This window comes from Spea bombifrons, chromosome 2 (assembly GCF_027358695.1).
Source record: "Spea bombifrons isolate aSpeBom1 chromosome 2, aSpeBom1.2.pri, whole genome shotgun sequence".
NCBI classification, from domain to species: domain Eukaryota; kingdom Metazoa; phylum Chordata; class Amphibia; order Anura; family Pelobatidae; genus Spea; species Spea bombifrons.
Window position 1 is genome coordinate 108,520,220 of NC_071088.1, and position 17,173 is coordinate 108,537,392.

At 37.7% G+C, this 17,173-nt stretch overlaps 1 protein-coding gene across 1 annotated transcript; it reads right to left on the reverse strand.

Annotated features, from left to right (window-relative positions):
• Positions 1-5,423: 5,423 nt before the first annotated feature.
• Positions 5,424-17,140, reverse strand: NUFIP1 (nuclear FMR1 interacting protein 1). Its single transcript, XM_053455482.1, has 10 exons — positions 16,602-17,140; positions 15,196-15,283; positions 14,566-14,668; positions 10,885-10,947; positions 9,665-9,741; positions 9,202-9,294; positions 8,151-8,389; positions 7,027-7,152; positions 6,143-6,375; positions 5,424-5,989 (listed from the first exon to the last, which is right to left on the reverse strand). Exons 1-10 carry the CDS (start codon positions 16,885-16,887, stop codon positions 5,663-5,665), a joined length of 1,635 nt encoding a protein of 544 aa, XP_053311457.1. The 5' UTR covers positions 16,888-17,140; the 3' UTR covers positions 5,424-5,662.
• Between the last annotated feature and the right edge of the window lie 33 nt (positions 17,141-17,173).

A 17,173-nucleotide genomic window follows, 5' to 3' on the forward strand; every position in this document is an offset into this window, starting at 1 on the left:
AGCAGAATACTAATGTTCTCGTATAGTAATGGAAAAATACATTTTGATAATGAATCTGACATCACGAAGGCTACTATGACATGTATATTTTTTTATATAATATATATAATAATATATAATGTGTGCGTACAGATCTGTGACACGGAAGTTATGAATTTGGATAATTTCAGTTTAGTTTTATTGTTCATTATTTTTATGGGTTTATCGATAAAAAATGTTTACCGCAGGGTAGGGAACTCTTTGCTAATGTATTTACACCCATTCCTTATTCTAAAGGTCTGTAGACTGTTTATTATTATATGATAGCATTTAAAGTTCCTCCCATTTATTATGCCGTTACAATCTATTAGCAATAAAAATATACATAATCATACCTTCCTTTTTTCTGTCCAATTAATATGAAACTAGTATGTTGTGAATATACAATTTTCATAAAGAATCAGAACATTTTTAACTCTGAAAAGACACCAGATGCTCATGCAGCGGATAATGAACACACTCAAGTTGCGCATGAAGATTGAGGTTGTTTGGTTTTTCTCACATGTAGAACTTTTGTTGACTAATTTAGCAATCTCACAAAATTTGTTCGAACAATTTGCGATGCAGAAATCTGATTGTTACTATAGAAACTACAGACAGAAATTGCATGAGAGTAACTTTGTCTGTAAATAGGGACTCACGGGAATCGGGGCAGCAATCAGATCATTTTTTTTAAGGTGTTAAGAGTAGACATAGTATGGAGCACATAATAAAAATATGTAGTAATGTTGGGTGAAAACCCTTCTATTTAGGAAAAAAGGGTTGAACTGTGTGCTGCTGGATATTTTTCATATGTAGCAGTTACTCCAGGGTTTGTAGACAATGCTGGGCCTATGAACCTAAACGGGGAATCAGCAAACCAAGAGGCATTGAGGGGAGCGAGGTATCCAAATAAGACAGACTAAAGGCAACTGCATAACATAAAACGCCTGTAAGGGCAGAGTAGAGTTCACTGAAAATAAACCGAGAAGTAAATGAATGCTGGAGGGAGAGAGAAGCGGAGGAAAAGGTAAAGGTAAGACAGCCGAACCAGTAACTCTAAACAGGAAAAGAAGATCTTTTTCCGTCTCTTCACTAATCCACCCTGACCAGTACCCTGTGGCTTGGATAAAAACTGAAGTATAGGTCCAAGCTGTGCTACCATCTGCTCATGGAAGAATCAGAGGTCCCTAGAGTGTTTTGCACTTCACTGGGTGTACCAAAAAAGAAAATGAAATGTTAGTGGCTAGTCAAGGTGTGTCGCTGGTTTTGTGTCTGTTATTCTGAATCCTTATTGAGTATTGTTCAAGTGCTTCAGTGAATATTAATGAAGTGTGCTGCAAATGAGCAAAACATTCAGTCCCCTAACCCAACTTCCTACAGTAAATTCACGAGCTGGCATGTCACAAAACAGTATAACCCACCTTCGTTCCTACGTAGATATAGAGGGTAGGGTCACACAAGCAAGCATGACAGCAAGGACGAGGGAATAACACAATATGCACACAGAAACACACACAAATACTATGTACACAAAAACACTCACACTATATACAGACTAACACTATACACACAAAGAGACTACCATAATAGTCACAGTGTGTAGTACACAGAAACAGAGACAAATTAGGGGTGCCAGCCAAACCCTGCAGCCAAGCAAGGGAACTCGGCCGGGCCTGGTACAAAGGTACCGGGTTTACCCCCCTGATTGTGGCCTTGCATGGGGTTAAACAGAGACAATTTCATAAGGTCTTCCTTTTAAAGTAAACAAAGCAGGGCCAAATGTTTCATACCTACATTTAATGGGGAAATAGATGCCCCGGAACATAATATCCCCCAAAAAACCATAAAGCCATAAAATATTAAACTGACATTTTATTACAGATGAAATAGACGGTAATAGAAGCTCCAAGCTCTGGTAGATATGAAAGTAAGATTTCCGCTTTCCTAAAAAAAAAAGTTATCTGTATCCCATTACTATTGAACAGACTTACAGCTCCGGCACTGCATTGATTTTAATATAAGACTTGTGCCTGGGTATGTTAGCGTGTTTCTTAGGGTTTTGTGAGTGTGTGACTGGGTATGTTAGTGTGCCTTTGTGCATGTTATAATACTAATGTCCACTAGATGTACTGCACAGAACACAACTGGCTCTGGACAGAAAGGAATATATATTGCTCAGCTTTGTTTAGGTACGGATGTAGAGAGAATTGTAGTGGCAGATATTGGGCATCCATGTGACTAGGGCAATATTATAAGAAAGCAAATCTGGCCCAACAGACCTGCAGGGCAATTTAAAGAAATGAGGAGGCAATACGTGCAAAGGTAAGATGTGAAATTTAACTGTAATGAAAGATGTGAATAATGTTAAAAATAAATAAGGGAGAAAACACGTCAACTGAAAGTAAGGCATCAGAGTGAGACAGGAAAGACTTTTTCATTGTGCTTGGCAACGTTTTCATGAACGCTTGTGAGACAGAAATGTAAGTTATATATGCATGGGTGCCGTGGCACCAGTAGATGGTGCTATTGAGTCATTGTATCTATATGAAGTTTTCATTTAAGAACCATCAGGATTCATTATCAAAAGTAGTAGGAAAGAGCAGAGGTATAATGGCCTGAAAATGATAAATCATTATGTGATAGGACAAAGTAGAGTTCAGAAAGTACTACTTGTGTCTGCGATTGTTTACATAAAGCCCTGGTGTCTCGCCATTATCTTCAAGCCACAGGAATAAATGCGAGTAAAAGTAAGACCAAGTGAAATGTATTTTTTGTAATAGGTGCATGTAACATGTATGTCCCATATCTGTAAAAGCAGTTATACTGTGATGTCATTTTTACTTGGTAGATTATTTTTAATAACTTCATATTATTGTGTATATATATTGTAATATAATGTTATAAAAATACACAAATATATTGCTATAGAAAGTGTATGTGGAATATATATTTTTTTTTTTTATTGACACCATATACTGACACATTCTCCCTTCTTTAGCCCTGGAGTGCATATAATGCAAGGAAGAACTGACAGAGGTTTGTCACGACAGGTAGACACAGGATGAGGATCCTACGTGGATATTATGTGACGTGTTGGGGGTATATAACATATGGGTGCCTTTCCTCCATACACACTAATACTGGCCTTTGGCTGCTTGTTGGAAAGTTAAAGGCCAACATGTTATTTGAATGTTAACATTGTCTCTGTTTTACATGTATATTTATTGTCTCAACGTGTCAAATGTTATTTAAACCAAAAGAAACACACATATATATTTTGAGGGACTATAAGAATACATTGGCATTTATAAAACCTAGTTAAATAATATATTATATATAATTTTAAAATGTCAGGATATCTAAGACAGTTGAAACAGCAAACCGCACACCGCCTGTGTTCTTAGTTATACAGTAAGAAACACATAGCAGTCAAAAGCCAAATGTCACAATAACAATTTATTTACTCACCCAACAACTTGCTGAGGCATTTCCAAGCCACGGCCCTCGGATAAATGTCACTTGAATTTCTATGTATATGGCTTTGACATTTAACTACAATAAAGGGAGTGTTGGCTCACAATTTATCATGAAGGGCAAACACTGCCAAGTTTCTCCAGTAAGGGCTGAGTCGGACGAGCATAATGTATAACTTAATGGGTGATCTAATATCCATAATTGCTGCTTTTTTTGAAATCCTGCCAGGACATATGCCTTCCCAGCTTATTTATACGGACACTTCAGTTGCTCCATTCTGTTTCAAGTAAAGCAACAGATTGTACATCAGCAAGCCTGGCATGGCCTTGTGGCATCACATCTGCAAAGTGAACAAACTGACAGGCATCTCTTCTCCATTAGGCAAGGTAAGTATGTGCCTTGGGCATCCTAAACATAAAAGGGTACAATGCGCCAGCTGTCATGTTTCATATTTTACTAGGCTGTTCCAAGTTATTGTCCACGCCAAAATAAAACCATAAAAGCTACAGGTCTGTGTGCTGTGGAACCAAACCAATACGCTGCGATGCTAAAACCACAGATCCTTTTCTGTTCGATAGATGGATTTATAAGGAATCAGGGCTACCAAATGACAACGTTTAGTTTACACATGAGAAATAACATGCAGCGAGCATGACGACACACAGGAACTCTGATTTTACCTTCCCAGTATCAACTCCTATTGTATATTTATATAACTGATCCAGTTAGCAGCCTTGCTCTAGAATATACTACGATAACTTGATTTCTCCATGAATACTTACTTCTTCCATTGATATATATGAAGATACAATATATTACAGAGATAAAACTACAATAGTTAACCTCCATGCTAAAACTCCCACCGAGTTACCATAGATAGATGGACTTTTGCTCAAACGAAGGATGTGGTGAAGTAATAGATGCAAATGAAGGGGTTGTGTAGTAATGTAGAGTACATCTAGTTTGTGGTACTTCATCTTAGGTACAAGATGCAGTCACATAAGCCTCTAGCACAAGAAAGCTTTCATGAGTCTACCTCTTTTTCTAAGGATATGATGACCCACTAAACATGTGCCATCTAACGACTAACACAGCAATACCCATTGTCCTCGGGTATGCAAGGACACAGTAAAGATGTCTCCTGCTCCCCCAACTTTATACATCCCAAGTGTCCCCTGTTTATGAGGGGTGATGATCACTCTTCAGTACTCAGATGCATCTGTCCTCCCCTTATGTCGTTTTCTAGGAGCTCAGAAAGTTTTCCATTTATGTATCGCAGTGTTCTAAAGTCCTTAAAGTTGCCATGTGTACAGAAACAGCAGACATATTTAAAAGCTAAAATGTATAGATAAAATACATTATAGCTCTTCCAATATTTCTTTCATTTTGGAATTATGGGGTACGACTTGCAAATTACAGAGCATTTTTGAAAGCCAACATTCAAATACATTTAAGCAGTTATTTATAGTCTGCCCAATGTCCTGTTGAGTGTTTCTATGCTGCTGGTACATCAGCCTGTTGACTGGGACAAAGACATGACAGCGGGCTACTGGGTCCAATCCCAAAATGAGCCACCAGGAGGAAAATAACTTGGAACTAATGGCTGTTCCCAGAGATCTAGCACTTGTGCAGAGCAATCAGAAAGAAGCAACTGGGTTTCTAGCGAAGTATTCATCAACAATAACACACAATAATAACACAGATGTATTAGAGACTGTAAAGCTAACACACACACTGCAAAGGTGTGCTAGAAACACCACGGAGTAGGGGTCAACAAGGATTGGAGGGGGAAAAAAGTTTCATATACTAAATAATAATAATAATCTCGCAGCTGCAATTTTTTTTCATTGCCTTTTCAACTTTGTACCAGAATCATACTGTAGACAGGCATAAAATTATTCATTTTCCCTTAAGAAAGAAGAAAAACATTTAAATGTAAACCTTTAATAAACAAAAAGGCTACACGGATTGTAATTGTAGGGACAAAATAACCGGAACAAAAATATTTAGTGTTGTCCCATTTACATCAATGATCAAAAATGTGGATGTGTGAATATACTCAGCATACAGAAAATGCTAGTCACGTTTTCTATACTCCACTCTGGAGAAATATATTTCTATTACAATAAAAAGAAAACTGTCCATTACACCGTAGAGGATGTCTACGCTAGAATGCTTCAATACTGTTGGCCGCACTCTCCCAAATCTCATCGTCCACAGGATTTGGCAGCTCGTCGACTGGTGAAGGAGAAGGACTCTTTTGTCCATCGTTCAGCGATCCATCATCCTGAGCACTCTGCGGTGCGAAATGCTTTTCTGGTCTATTATCTTTATTAGGACTTCCACTTTCTCCAAGGATATTATTAGTTATAGTATTGGCTGAGTTCTCATGCGCCTTAATGTTCGGCGGAGCATCAAAGAAGTCATTTTGGAGGATGTATCTGACACACTGCAAAATTACATTCCTTTCATGACGTATATCACGGGCCAGTAACTAAAGAAGGGAAAACAGAATCAATACCGATTATAGATAACAGATACATACATATGAATTACAAGGACACTTTATATTTCCATTAAATAGATTATAGGAACTAGTACTAATCTATATTACACAATGTATGCATTCAAAACATAAATTTCTTACCATTTCAAGAAGGGTGGCTCGGTTTTTTGTAGGCGCATTGTTGGACTTCCTTTCAGAATTGGGGTGGCTTTTCTGAGGGGGCATTTTATTTTGACTTTTTTCCTGCGATGCTCTATCCCTTGAGACTGAATGCTGTGTATTCGCGCCTTCTACAGTATTTTCACTCTGGACACCTTTTTGAAGAATAGCTTTATTGTCTTCTAAAGCTTTCACCACGGTCTTAATTGGAAGTTCTGAACATGAGGATTTAAAAAGCAATGTGTTAACAGCACTCCTGAACCAGAACATATACATCTATAGAGAGACAAAATTATAATTTGCTTCGTCTTTGCCTTAATAATAATTTTCCTGCAGAGGGAGGTAGTGTTTGCAAATATTTTATTACAGTCTTAAAAATAGTTATTTAAATGTAAAAAAAAAAAAAAATCATGTAATCCTGATGTAAACCAATGACCAAAAAAGGCTAGAATGAATTACAAAAAAAAAATAAAAATATTATATATATATATATATATATATACATATATATATATATATATATATATATATATACACACACAACTATATTTTAATTAGGGTGCATTACGGTTGCACAGACGAAGCAAGGAGTCCAGAAAAAATGCTGGTAGATATGTAATATCCTCCAAGCACTAGAGACAAGGAATACAAAACATTTCTATTTTTTTGTGTTTTACTTTTATTATACCTTATTAAATAAATTATGATTTGCTTAAGAAGGTACACTTTTATGCCTTGTTTTCCCAAAAGAGTGAGTGTGTGTAAAATATATATATATAAAAAAATGTATGTATATACATAATTTATTTTTTTGGCATGACACGTGCAGTTTCATATTCCATATAGTATGTTTTCTTAAGACTCACCTTCAGGTTCACTGTCACTTTCTGATGAACATCCATAGCTAGCAATGAGTCTGCTGAGGCCTGATGTTACCTGGTTTGGAACTACAGATAGCCCTGTATTCACCTGAGCCTCTTCTTTATCAGATTCTAGGATCAATAAGTAGGAGAAGGACTGATGTGAATAAATCAGGCATTCAAACAAACACACACACAAAGCAATTTGTAGAAAGGGAGGTGAATGTGATCTGGGATTTGAATTGCTGCCTACTCTGGGTATTGTAAAAATAAATGTTCATTTGTATAGTGTACATTTTTTAGCAATGATCATCAAAACATAGTTTCTGATCTTTCACAAGGGGGCAGCAGATGACTCATGATACATTCAAACCACAAAATACGTCCCTGAATATATTCATTAAGTTACAAAAAGAAAGAAATATACATTGATATTTACAGGAACCAACCAGGACAGAAAAAATTTGAATTCATTTTTTCTTTTTTAGGAAAAAAATAAGTTTCCATACAATAAAGCTCAAAAGGTGGGGTGTATGTCAACTCTGAACATTTACGTAATGTGGTTTATTCACAAAACAGAGTCGACAGGAGTGTTTGCAGCTTCTTGACTTCTATGCATTATGAAGGCCCAACCTCAGTGAGCTTTTGCTGCAGAAGCACTTGGCAAGCCCTGTATAGTGCATTGCCAAATCAATAAGTTCCTAACACACTGAATTATACATTATACAGGGCCAGCTCAGCCCAACTTGCTAGTGTATAATAAATAGGGGGTACTTAAACCCCCAACTCTCGGATAAACTCTTTGACAACTCTCCCTTTAGTGAATGAACCCCAGAGGAACTCTCAATGCACTGACAGTTAATAGAAGTGGACTGCTAACATATATGATTTGTTTCTAAACACAGATGCCTACATTAAAATAGTGCACAAAAAATTATAGTTCTCAAACTTTGTAACTTTGTTCTGTCAACCCATGGTTTTCTCCATGATAAATAAATATAACCCATGAGATGAAATGAATGCCTTGAGCACCAATTTGTTCTGACTCAGACTGCAACAAGTTCTGCCTGGGAGAATTTCAAAGCGTACAGGAAAAAAAACGGTAATTACTGCTATAATAAAAGCCGGACCTGCATCGCTACCAGCTAACATGTCCAAGGGGTTCACAAATGGTTCGTTGACTGGCCGGTTGGGCTTTTCCTCCTGTCCATCGGGTTTCTTGGTCTGCACTTCAGCAGAACCACTCTCTTGTTCGACATTATTATTTTTCCTAAACTTCTTCCTAAAGTTTCTCTGTTTTTTATTTTGCTTCCAAGGTTGTCCATCACTAGCGCCACCCGCTGGGCCTTTTCTCATACCCTTCATCTTCCTGGGGAAAGAACAAACAAAAATATCTATCATTCTGATAAAAGAAAGCAGTGCTACCCTAGAAATAACAAGCACCAGTAATTTTATACTCCTACTAAAAATCAATTCTGCAGTAGCCCTTGTCCATGTCTGCCCTGGAGCAGCAAGAACTGCATTGCACCACAACATAAAAAAACAACACACACACTGCAGACTTAAGGAAGCTGCATATCCGTACAATACTGCATTCTGAAAAGAGCACGTAGTGAAAATCAATAATTAGCAAACAATGGAAACATCTATTTTGTCATACAGCTAAAAAAACTATTTAGCTTTTAGTCAATTGTCTTTAAAATAGCATTTCAACATATTCACGGAAAAACCAATCACCATTTTTGTTTTTTAAATGTTCATATATTATTTTAAGTGCCCAATTGCATTCCACTATCCTAAATCAGAACGTTGTCATTTAAACGATATGCAAAATTATAAATAGAAAGTTCTCACAGTTTGCATAATGACTTACATGTCTCTTATCTCAATTCACTTGTCTCTACCTAGATTTCAAGGAACTGGTCGTCTTCTTTAGGTTCACCTACTTTTTCATAGAACGGCTTTAAGCTGCCATGGGCACAGAAGGGGTCTTGTTAGACCCCCCTGAACTCTAAATGCTGAAGCCACAGGGCCACCAAAAAAGAGGAAATAAATGGGGAAGTGTTCAAAATATCTCCTTGCATTTGCAAGCGGGGGGGGGGGTGTTCAAAAGGGCTGAAGTGTCCCTTTAACAAAAAAATTGTTATATACAAAAAAAAAAAAAAAAAAAATCATACAAACCCAAACTGGGGTGTTTTTAGAACTTCGCCTCGTTCTTCCCTCTCTTTTTGCAGCGTCTGCTTCCTCGCAATATTTTGTTGCGTTGGAAAGTTTCTACAATTAGAAATATACAAATAAAACAGTTAGTAGAAAATGTTTAAAAATGTTTATAAAGGCAATAATTCTGGTGCTTTAAAATGGTCAAGACAATCAAATAGTTTATAAATTCATATTATATACTTAAATTCGATATAATAACAAAACAAGCTGATATTTTTTTTGCCATCGTGTTCCTTAATTGAACTTTATATCAATTTGTTTAGTCATTATATTCCTGTAAAAGAATATCTCAAGAATTAACCGTGATATGCAGATTTGCAAGCTTTAGAAACAACTTTGAATGAGTTCAGTAGTAAGGACAGACATACAGCATGCATTCTATATGAATAAACAAGCTGAATACTGCAAGAAGAAACAAACTTACTTTCTCCTCTCTTCTCTCCACTTTGCTATCTCCTCCGGTGTATCCAGTTTTATCCGCTTAGCACCTGGACCATGCATCTAATACAAAGATAGCATAAATGCACCAGTGCGACAATTACAATCAAACGAATGCTTTCTGCCACTTGAGCATTCAGTATAAGATTTCCTAGCATACGGCCCGATGGTCTTTATCGAGGCAGCGGTATATTTTGTGTATTAAAATGAACATTCACTCCCAAAGCTGAAGATGAATGGAGGAAAATAAAATCCACTGAAACCATTTCCACTATATTCCTCCCAATTTAAAAATGAACAACTTTTTCCTAATATTCCCTTTCCCCTTAATCCGTAAGCTATTTTCTCGCTACTCTATATTTAAATAGAGCATTTGTTTCCGAATGCCTCTAAATCAGGAGAAAACAGAAGATTTATAAAAAAAATAATCCAGCTCTTGTGAATTACCTACTCTTAATATCCAATTCCATGCAGATGTTTTATTAATCATTATTATGGTCTTTTTTTCTGTGCACATCTAGCTTTTGCTTATGTTTTTATCATCAGAAAGGATCCGCAGTTAAGCCGCTTAAAGATTTTTGCAGGGATATTGTTGGGATGACTTGTTGTCTGGTGGAGTTTAGAAGCCAGACTTTCAATTTTGAAAAGTATGAGCCATTTGTGTGAATAAGTCACCAATATGCCAATAAATCTAGAATTTATACAAGGTTATAAACTGTTAAAATAGGTAGATTTCACTATTCCATACCAGCCAACAGTTGAGGCATCAAAATCAGGACACTTGTTGGGAGGGGGTTTGACTACAGGAGTGAGTGGAGGGGACCAGATGCTTGCCCACCCTACAGCCTTACAAGCCTGTCTCACGAGCTGGCACACAGAATAAACTAATGGTAGCCCCTTTATGTGTTATGGAGACTATATATTTTTAGTTAGTCTGTCTTATACACATTCTGACACCATAACCTGTAAAAGATCAACCATGTCATTTTTCCTCATAATCCAAGTGTTTAATAGAAGAAAAGAAAAACACGCTGCAAGGCTAGTAGGGTCCTCCACAAAAAAGGTTGATTAGCACGGTACAACTGCACTTTATCATATGAGCTACCAATAAATCTGTGTTAAATTACATATGAGTGATGAAAATATCAATTTTGCAGTGCAAACAAGTTACCAATTCACATCAAACCTTTTTGTGATGTTACTTACATTTTTCCAGTGGATGTGAACAAGCTTTTCGTGGGCACTGTAATTACACCCTTCTTCTGAGCACTGTGAATAAATACAAATTAATCATCAAGTTGGGTTGAGTTTCTGGGTCCAGCTAATTTCACTCATCTTTGTTAAGTTACCATGGAGGGCATACATTGGCCGTTCACTGCTATAAACTTGAAGAAAATGGACTTGACTCCTCTGATGACCCAGAACCGGCTACACTCTCAATAAGGCAGCCAACACAAGTGCTGTACAGACTATTCCGACATTGCTAGAAACTCAACAATAAATGGGAGACAGATAGTTTTTCAGCTTCTAGTGATGCGATTAAAACAATTAAAATTGCCCCCCCAAGCTCCTAACAGCTCAAACTAATATATATGCTGCCCAGTCTCTGCCACCCCACTGAACTTCTAGCCTTCACCCTAATGGTGGGCATTGTCATAAAATGCATCATACGCTCATATTGGAGCACAGACCCAATCATAGCAACCCCCTTTTTTTCCCCCTCCATATTATGGCCAGGCCAATTTACTGTATAGTAAATATGGATCTGGAAAGACCTACATCTTCCTAGAATTCCAATTAAAAAGCCTAAGAGAGTAATTTGATGTAACCACCCCAAATGTGCAAGATGAAAATGTCACCGTGCTACCAGCAGTAATTTTCCTTGCACAACCCCCCCCCATATGTACCAAAGAAAAGCCTAAAAAAACATATTTATCCCCCCCCCTTTTTAGGTTCATTTAAGGTGTGCCCATAAGGAGAAGAGGGGGAGTTATCCAACTGGCACAAAATACTATATAGTTTGTCCTGCTAAATAAAATAATGATTGGGGAGTATTTCCTTAATGCGGTGATGAAGCTCAATACATTTGCAAAAATACTCAGTTATCTGCTTTACAGAAATATATACTTTTATGGGCATTTTTTGGTTTCTTTTTCAAATTAAGAGTTGTAATCCTATCACCCCAAATGGCACGTTGAAATCAATGGGAGCACTTTCTGGCAGTTATCAAACACATCTACTGCACGGAAAAGAGGGGTAAAGGGACAAATGCCTAGGGGGAGAACGCTGCAGAAGGGACAGAATGTAGATTTAAAGGGATCTCTCAGCTATCATACTAAAGCAAGTGTCCCTTCAACCTGCAAAGTAAACCCAACCATCTTAACATTTAAGTACAAGTGTAGAGAAATTCCTGAAAGGAAAATCTCACGGGGCGAGGAGTAGGGGGGTTGAAAGATCACTCAGAAACTGGTTCAGTTGATGAGGTAACCACAAAACCTCCAAATGAAAAAACTGAGGAATATGTATTTGAAAACAAATACTGCAGAACCAGGAGCGATAGTATTTTAAAAGTTTTGTGAAAATAAAAATGGAGTTCAGACAGAAGTAATCAAACTCGCCTTAAAAAAAAAAATATAAAGTAAAAAATAATAACCACCTACGTGAATTATTGCACAGATATAGTAAAGAAAACAAGAAAGCCAAATTCAAATTACTAACATTGTCAGCAGGCAGAAGCAATCAGACAGTGCTTTAATGTGTAAGGAGTTAATATAGTCAAAAATATATATATATTTATGCAAGTGAGTCCACAGCTGTTCCCAGATACAATAAACAATGTTCAGAAATGATTAGTAAAACCAAGAGAAAGTCCAAAAAATTCAGATCAGAGGTGGCAGTAGAAAAAAACCCTAGATTAATACCGATTACCATCTAGGAGCAGGAGGTAAAACAAGATTAAGAACACAGAGAAACAAGAAAGAAACAGGGTGCCTTATCGAGGAACAAGTCCCCGCACGGTAGTCTCTGGATCCACTTAAGCTCACGCAGAGCGCCGGCTCATCCGGGAATTAAGGCATAGTTCCCAAGTGTTGTTTTAGTCTCTCTGTGGGGAGGTGGATGCTGACTCCGCAGCGCCTATCTGGTTCACGCCGTGTGCGATAGTCCGCCTTACGTGTTTCATAGAGGAAACTACTTCATCAGAGGCATGTACTGACACTCCCAGTACAGGGGATTTAAATACCCTTCCTCTCAATTAAGTGGGAGGGGCCAAAACGACAGAAACTCTATGTGACCAAAAGTAATTAGATTGCAAAATCAAAACTCCTATTTAACCCCTTTGTGACAAAGGCTGATTTTATTTTTTGTACCCTTCGTGACAATACAGTGTATGGCGGATGTTAACGGCCCAGGGAGGGGCCAGACACGGCCCCTGATGCCGATTGCGGTGTTGCTGAATGCCTCGACGTCGAGGCATTACAGCAACACCTTTTGGGTGTCTCGAATAAATTGAGAACTCCCAATCAGAAATGATTAAATAAAACCTATTATAAAATTAAGATAGATTTTAGTCATTATAACATTTTAAAATAGGAAGCTCAACAGGGGGTTTGTATGATATATATATATATATATATATATATATATATATATATATATAAAAAATAACTATATCTTTGAATTTATCTCCTGTTTATCTATATATATTTGTATGTCTTATATTTATATATATGTATATATTATTTCAATTACTCCAAACTGTATTCAGCCATCAATGAAGGTTCTCCATATATCTTAAATAATGTATATGTCCTCACGATTGCCATTAGCCTTATCTCAAACATACCTGCTGCTACATCTTAACTCCAATGTGTCTCTTCATTTTAAATAGGAGTTTTGATTTTGCAATCTAATTACTTTTGGTCACATAGAGTTTCTGTCATTTTGGCCCCTCCCACTTAATTGAGAGGAAGGGTATTTAAATCCCCTGTACTGGGAGGGCCTCTGATGAAGTAGAGTTTCCTCTATGAAACATGTAAGGTGGACCATCACACACAGCGTGAACCAGGCTGATTGAGCGGAACCAGATAGGCGCTGCGGAGTCAGCGTCCACCTCCCCACAGAATGACTGAATCAACACTTGGGATTCTGCCTCAACTCCCGGATGAGCCGGTGCTCTGCGTGAGCTTAAGAGGATTGCTTCTGCCTGCTGACAATGTCAGTAATTTGAATTTGGCTTTCTTGTTTTCTTTACTATATTTGTTCAATAATTCATGTAGAAGGTTATTTTTTCACTTTTTTTTTTTTTTGAAGCGTTTGATTACTTCTGTCTGAATTTTTTTTTTTAATCTTTCCTAGTTGTGCAGCACTTGTTTCCAAATACACATTCCTCAGTTTTTTTCATTTGCTGTTTTTTTGGGTTATCATTTCATATTGATTTTCTATATGCTAAAGCACGGTTTGATTGCTTCTGCCTGCTGATACTAGCAATTCGGTTTTCTCATTTTCCTCACTATCTGTGAAATTTACGTAGAAGGTTTACATTTTTTCATTTTTTACGTGAGTTTGATTACTTCTGAACTCCATTTTTATTTTCAATAACATTTTAAAATACTATCACTCCTGGTTCTGCAGTATTTGTTTTGAAATACATATTCCTCAATCTTAACATTTTATAGCTACAAGAAACAAATTGTCCTTTTTTTTTTCTTTATCCAAACTTGGACAAACAAAAGTCTAGCTGTATAACCGAGTTCACCTCAATGCCTAATACCATAAAGCAATCTATAAATGTTTAACAGTAGAGAGACTCCCAAAAGCCATACGATGAGCACCATGTATATAGTTGGCTTGAGCTTTTACGTCATCGATGGATGGCAGGACTCTTACCTTTACATGCTGTGAAGCGTGTTCATTATATTTCTCCTGATTCTTAAAGCCGCGATCACATGTATCACAATAATGCGAGTAAACCGGTTCTTTTTTCTGCTTTCTCTGGAAATACAAAATCCACATATAAATATCCCATTCTCAGTATAGAAAGAGAGCATTGTTACTTACACTGGAAGGAGAAAAAAAAAGCGGTGTAAGAAAAAGCAGTCATCATATTTGCCCAAAATCTATATCGCATTTGTAGTTTATTTTTTCTTCTCTTAAAGTAATGACTTCAGATTTATACCAAAAGAAACGTAACACGAGCATTTTAAAATAGTATAACGATGTATATTAATAAAGTTCATCTAGCAAGTATAGGGTGCTTCAAGGGATGATGTGGGTATCATGGAAGGTAGTTCCATCGATTTCAGAAGGAGTGCATTCCAGCCATATACTCAATATAAAGCAATTCAAATAACTGCATCACCGTGACATCTCACCGAGCCTATGAAACCCCTTTATAGCATGCTATTGCGAAAGGTGCGATGCATCACAACGCTAAAGCATACCGCTAACTATGCATCAGATCTCGCAGGAGTTATTGAAACTGTGTGCATTCTTTATGGATTCCCAGCTGACCATGACAGTACCTTATAGTCCCTGGTCCCACTCTGACCATGCGAGAACCTGTTCCTATTTCCATCCTGCACATGGTCGGAAGGTCCAGGCCAACCTACAACACAAAGAAGCGAGAGACTCCAGTTACATAACTGTATTGAATTAGTTATCTAAAAGGTACCTCCGTCTACAAGTCCACAGTATAGATGAGTCGTTCTCATCCGTTACCATGGAAAAAGTTTTTGTCATCAAAAAAGGGACTTCTAGCGTACAGTGCGTTTGAACTCTTTGACATTAAAAAACTTCAGGTAATTTGGATATTTGAAACCACACGTCTTGGAAGCTTTAGTTTTGTCTCTGGAAGAACAGCAAGTGTTTTGCACGCAACATGTATATGCTGCTGAAATGAGAAGAACTTGCAGCATTTGGATGCCAGTTTTCGCAAACACAACAAGCTCAATCGGGCACAATTAACATTTCAGCATAGTGCCAGTCTGGGCCGCCAGGCTATCCGTATATCTGCATCATTACTCAAGGGACCCTATTTGGAGCATGCTCCTATAATGAAGACTGCGTTACAGAATCAGTGTTTGATGGCTTATACTATTTCTTTCTGTGCAGAATACCTGATCTCACTTGCATCCAGAAGGTTCACATTATGGAGGCTAAAGGTAAGCGATGAATCAATCATAAAAAGAACCACTAATATACTTCTATTTACCTATAACATGCTACGATATAACATGGACAATGGAATGTGTCAGAAAAAATAATTTATTATAAAACGACAATCGTAAGATATTCATAACAATAACCTGATGTGTGCAGGTTAATAGAATAGAAGGATCAGAAAAACTAGGCCTATGAAAAATATTTGACAGATGTTATATGAACCAAAGGGATATAGAGTCATAAATGAATCAGAGGAAACAAAATTTAGGACATTTTATATAGTGGGGACATCAGGGCTGGTCTTGCAGGGTGTAATATTACATCCTCAGTTCTTAGGGGGTTAAAGCACTCTGAGTATTGCATGATTGAAAAAGTTAAGTCTTCGCGATCACTGGATGAATGGGAGCCCTGTCCATGCATGCAGGTGGGTGTAAGGGCATATTCTGCAGATTTTCCAATGGGGATAGCACGAAAATGTAAAGATCCCACTCAGGTCGCAACTCCACTGGAATCATAACACACAAGCCAAGACTGGAGACATTAGCCACGAGGCACCTATGGTGAATGCCCTATGGACAAGGGGGGCATGCGCCTCTTCGGCTGCTCTGATTTGAAAGTTTTACTATACGTATAGTCTTTAAGGCACGTTCCAGGTTCTTCACATTCCAGCAAATTTCCAATTATTGGTTAAAAAGTAGGTATTTTTAATCACAAGATGAAAAAAGGAACCCGAGTTGGCATGTTGCACGTGAATCACCCACCTGAATACTGCCCAGAGTAAGAGTGCTGCTCATACTGGGGTGCCCACTGGTTCCAACCTCCATACCAAGGCCCAGAAGGTGGTCCCGGTGTCCAGATATTAGCGGAACCAGAAGACGGAGGCCCTCCGAATACCGGAGGCTGGAGGAACGGTGGTGGGTATGGAGCTCCGTGATCCATAGCGAATGCCAGTATCGCACACTCACAACGTGCTCTGGGAGGAAGTCTCTTCCGGGTTCCTGAACCTGGGAAGCCATATTTAAAACGGGCAAACCCCCCCCTCTGCATGCAGTGTAAGGCTACATTTGGGCAAGCTTGCTAAATATTTAAGTGTGTATAGACCCGGGGCTATTTTGGTATGTATTTCAGATGTATAGAATAACTAAAAGTGTGCTAGTTTAAATTGGCTAATAGAGGTTTGGGTGACCAACTTAAATATGGCCGCCAGGAAGATTATTTTGCCCAGTCGCGGGATATGATCGTCGCGAACTAATATTTCCGCTCAAGCTGTGTAGCGTGTGGTTTTAAATGGCGGGTTTCGTTGTGTCTTTGTAGTATGGTTACTTTTAATCAG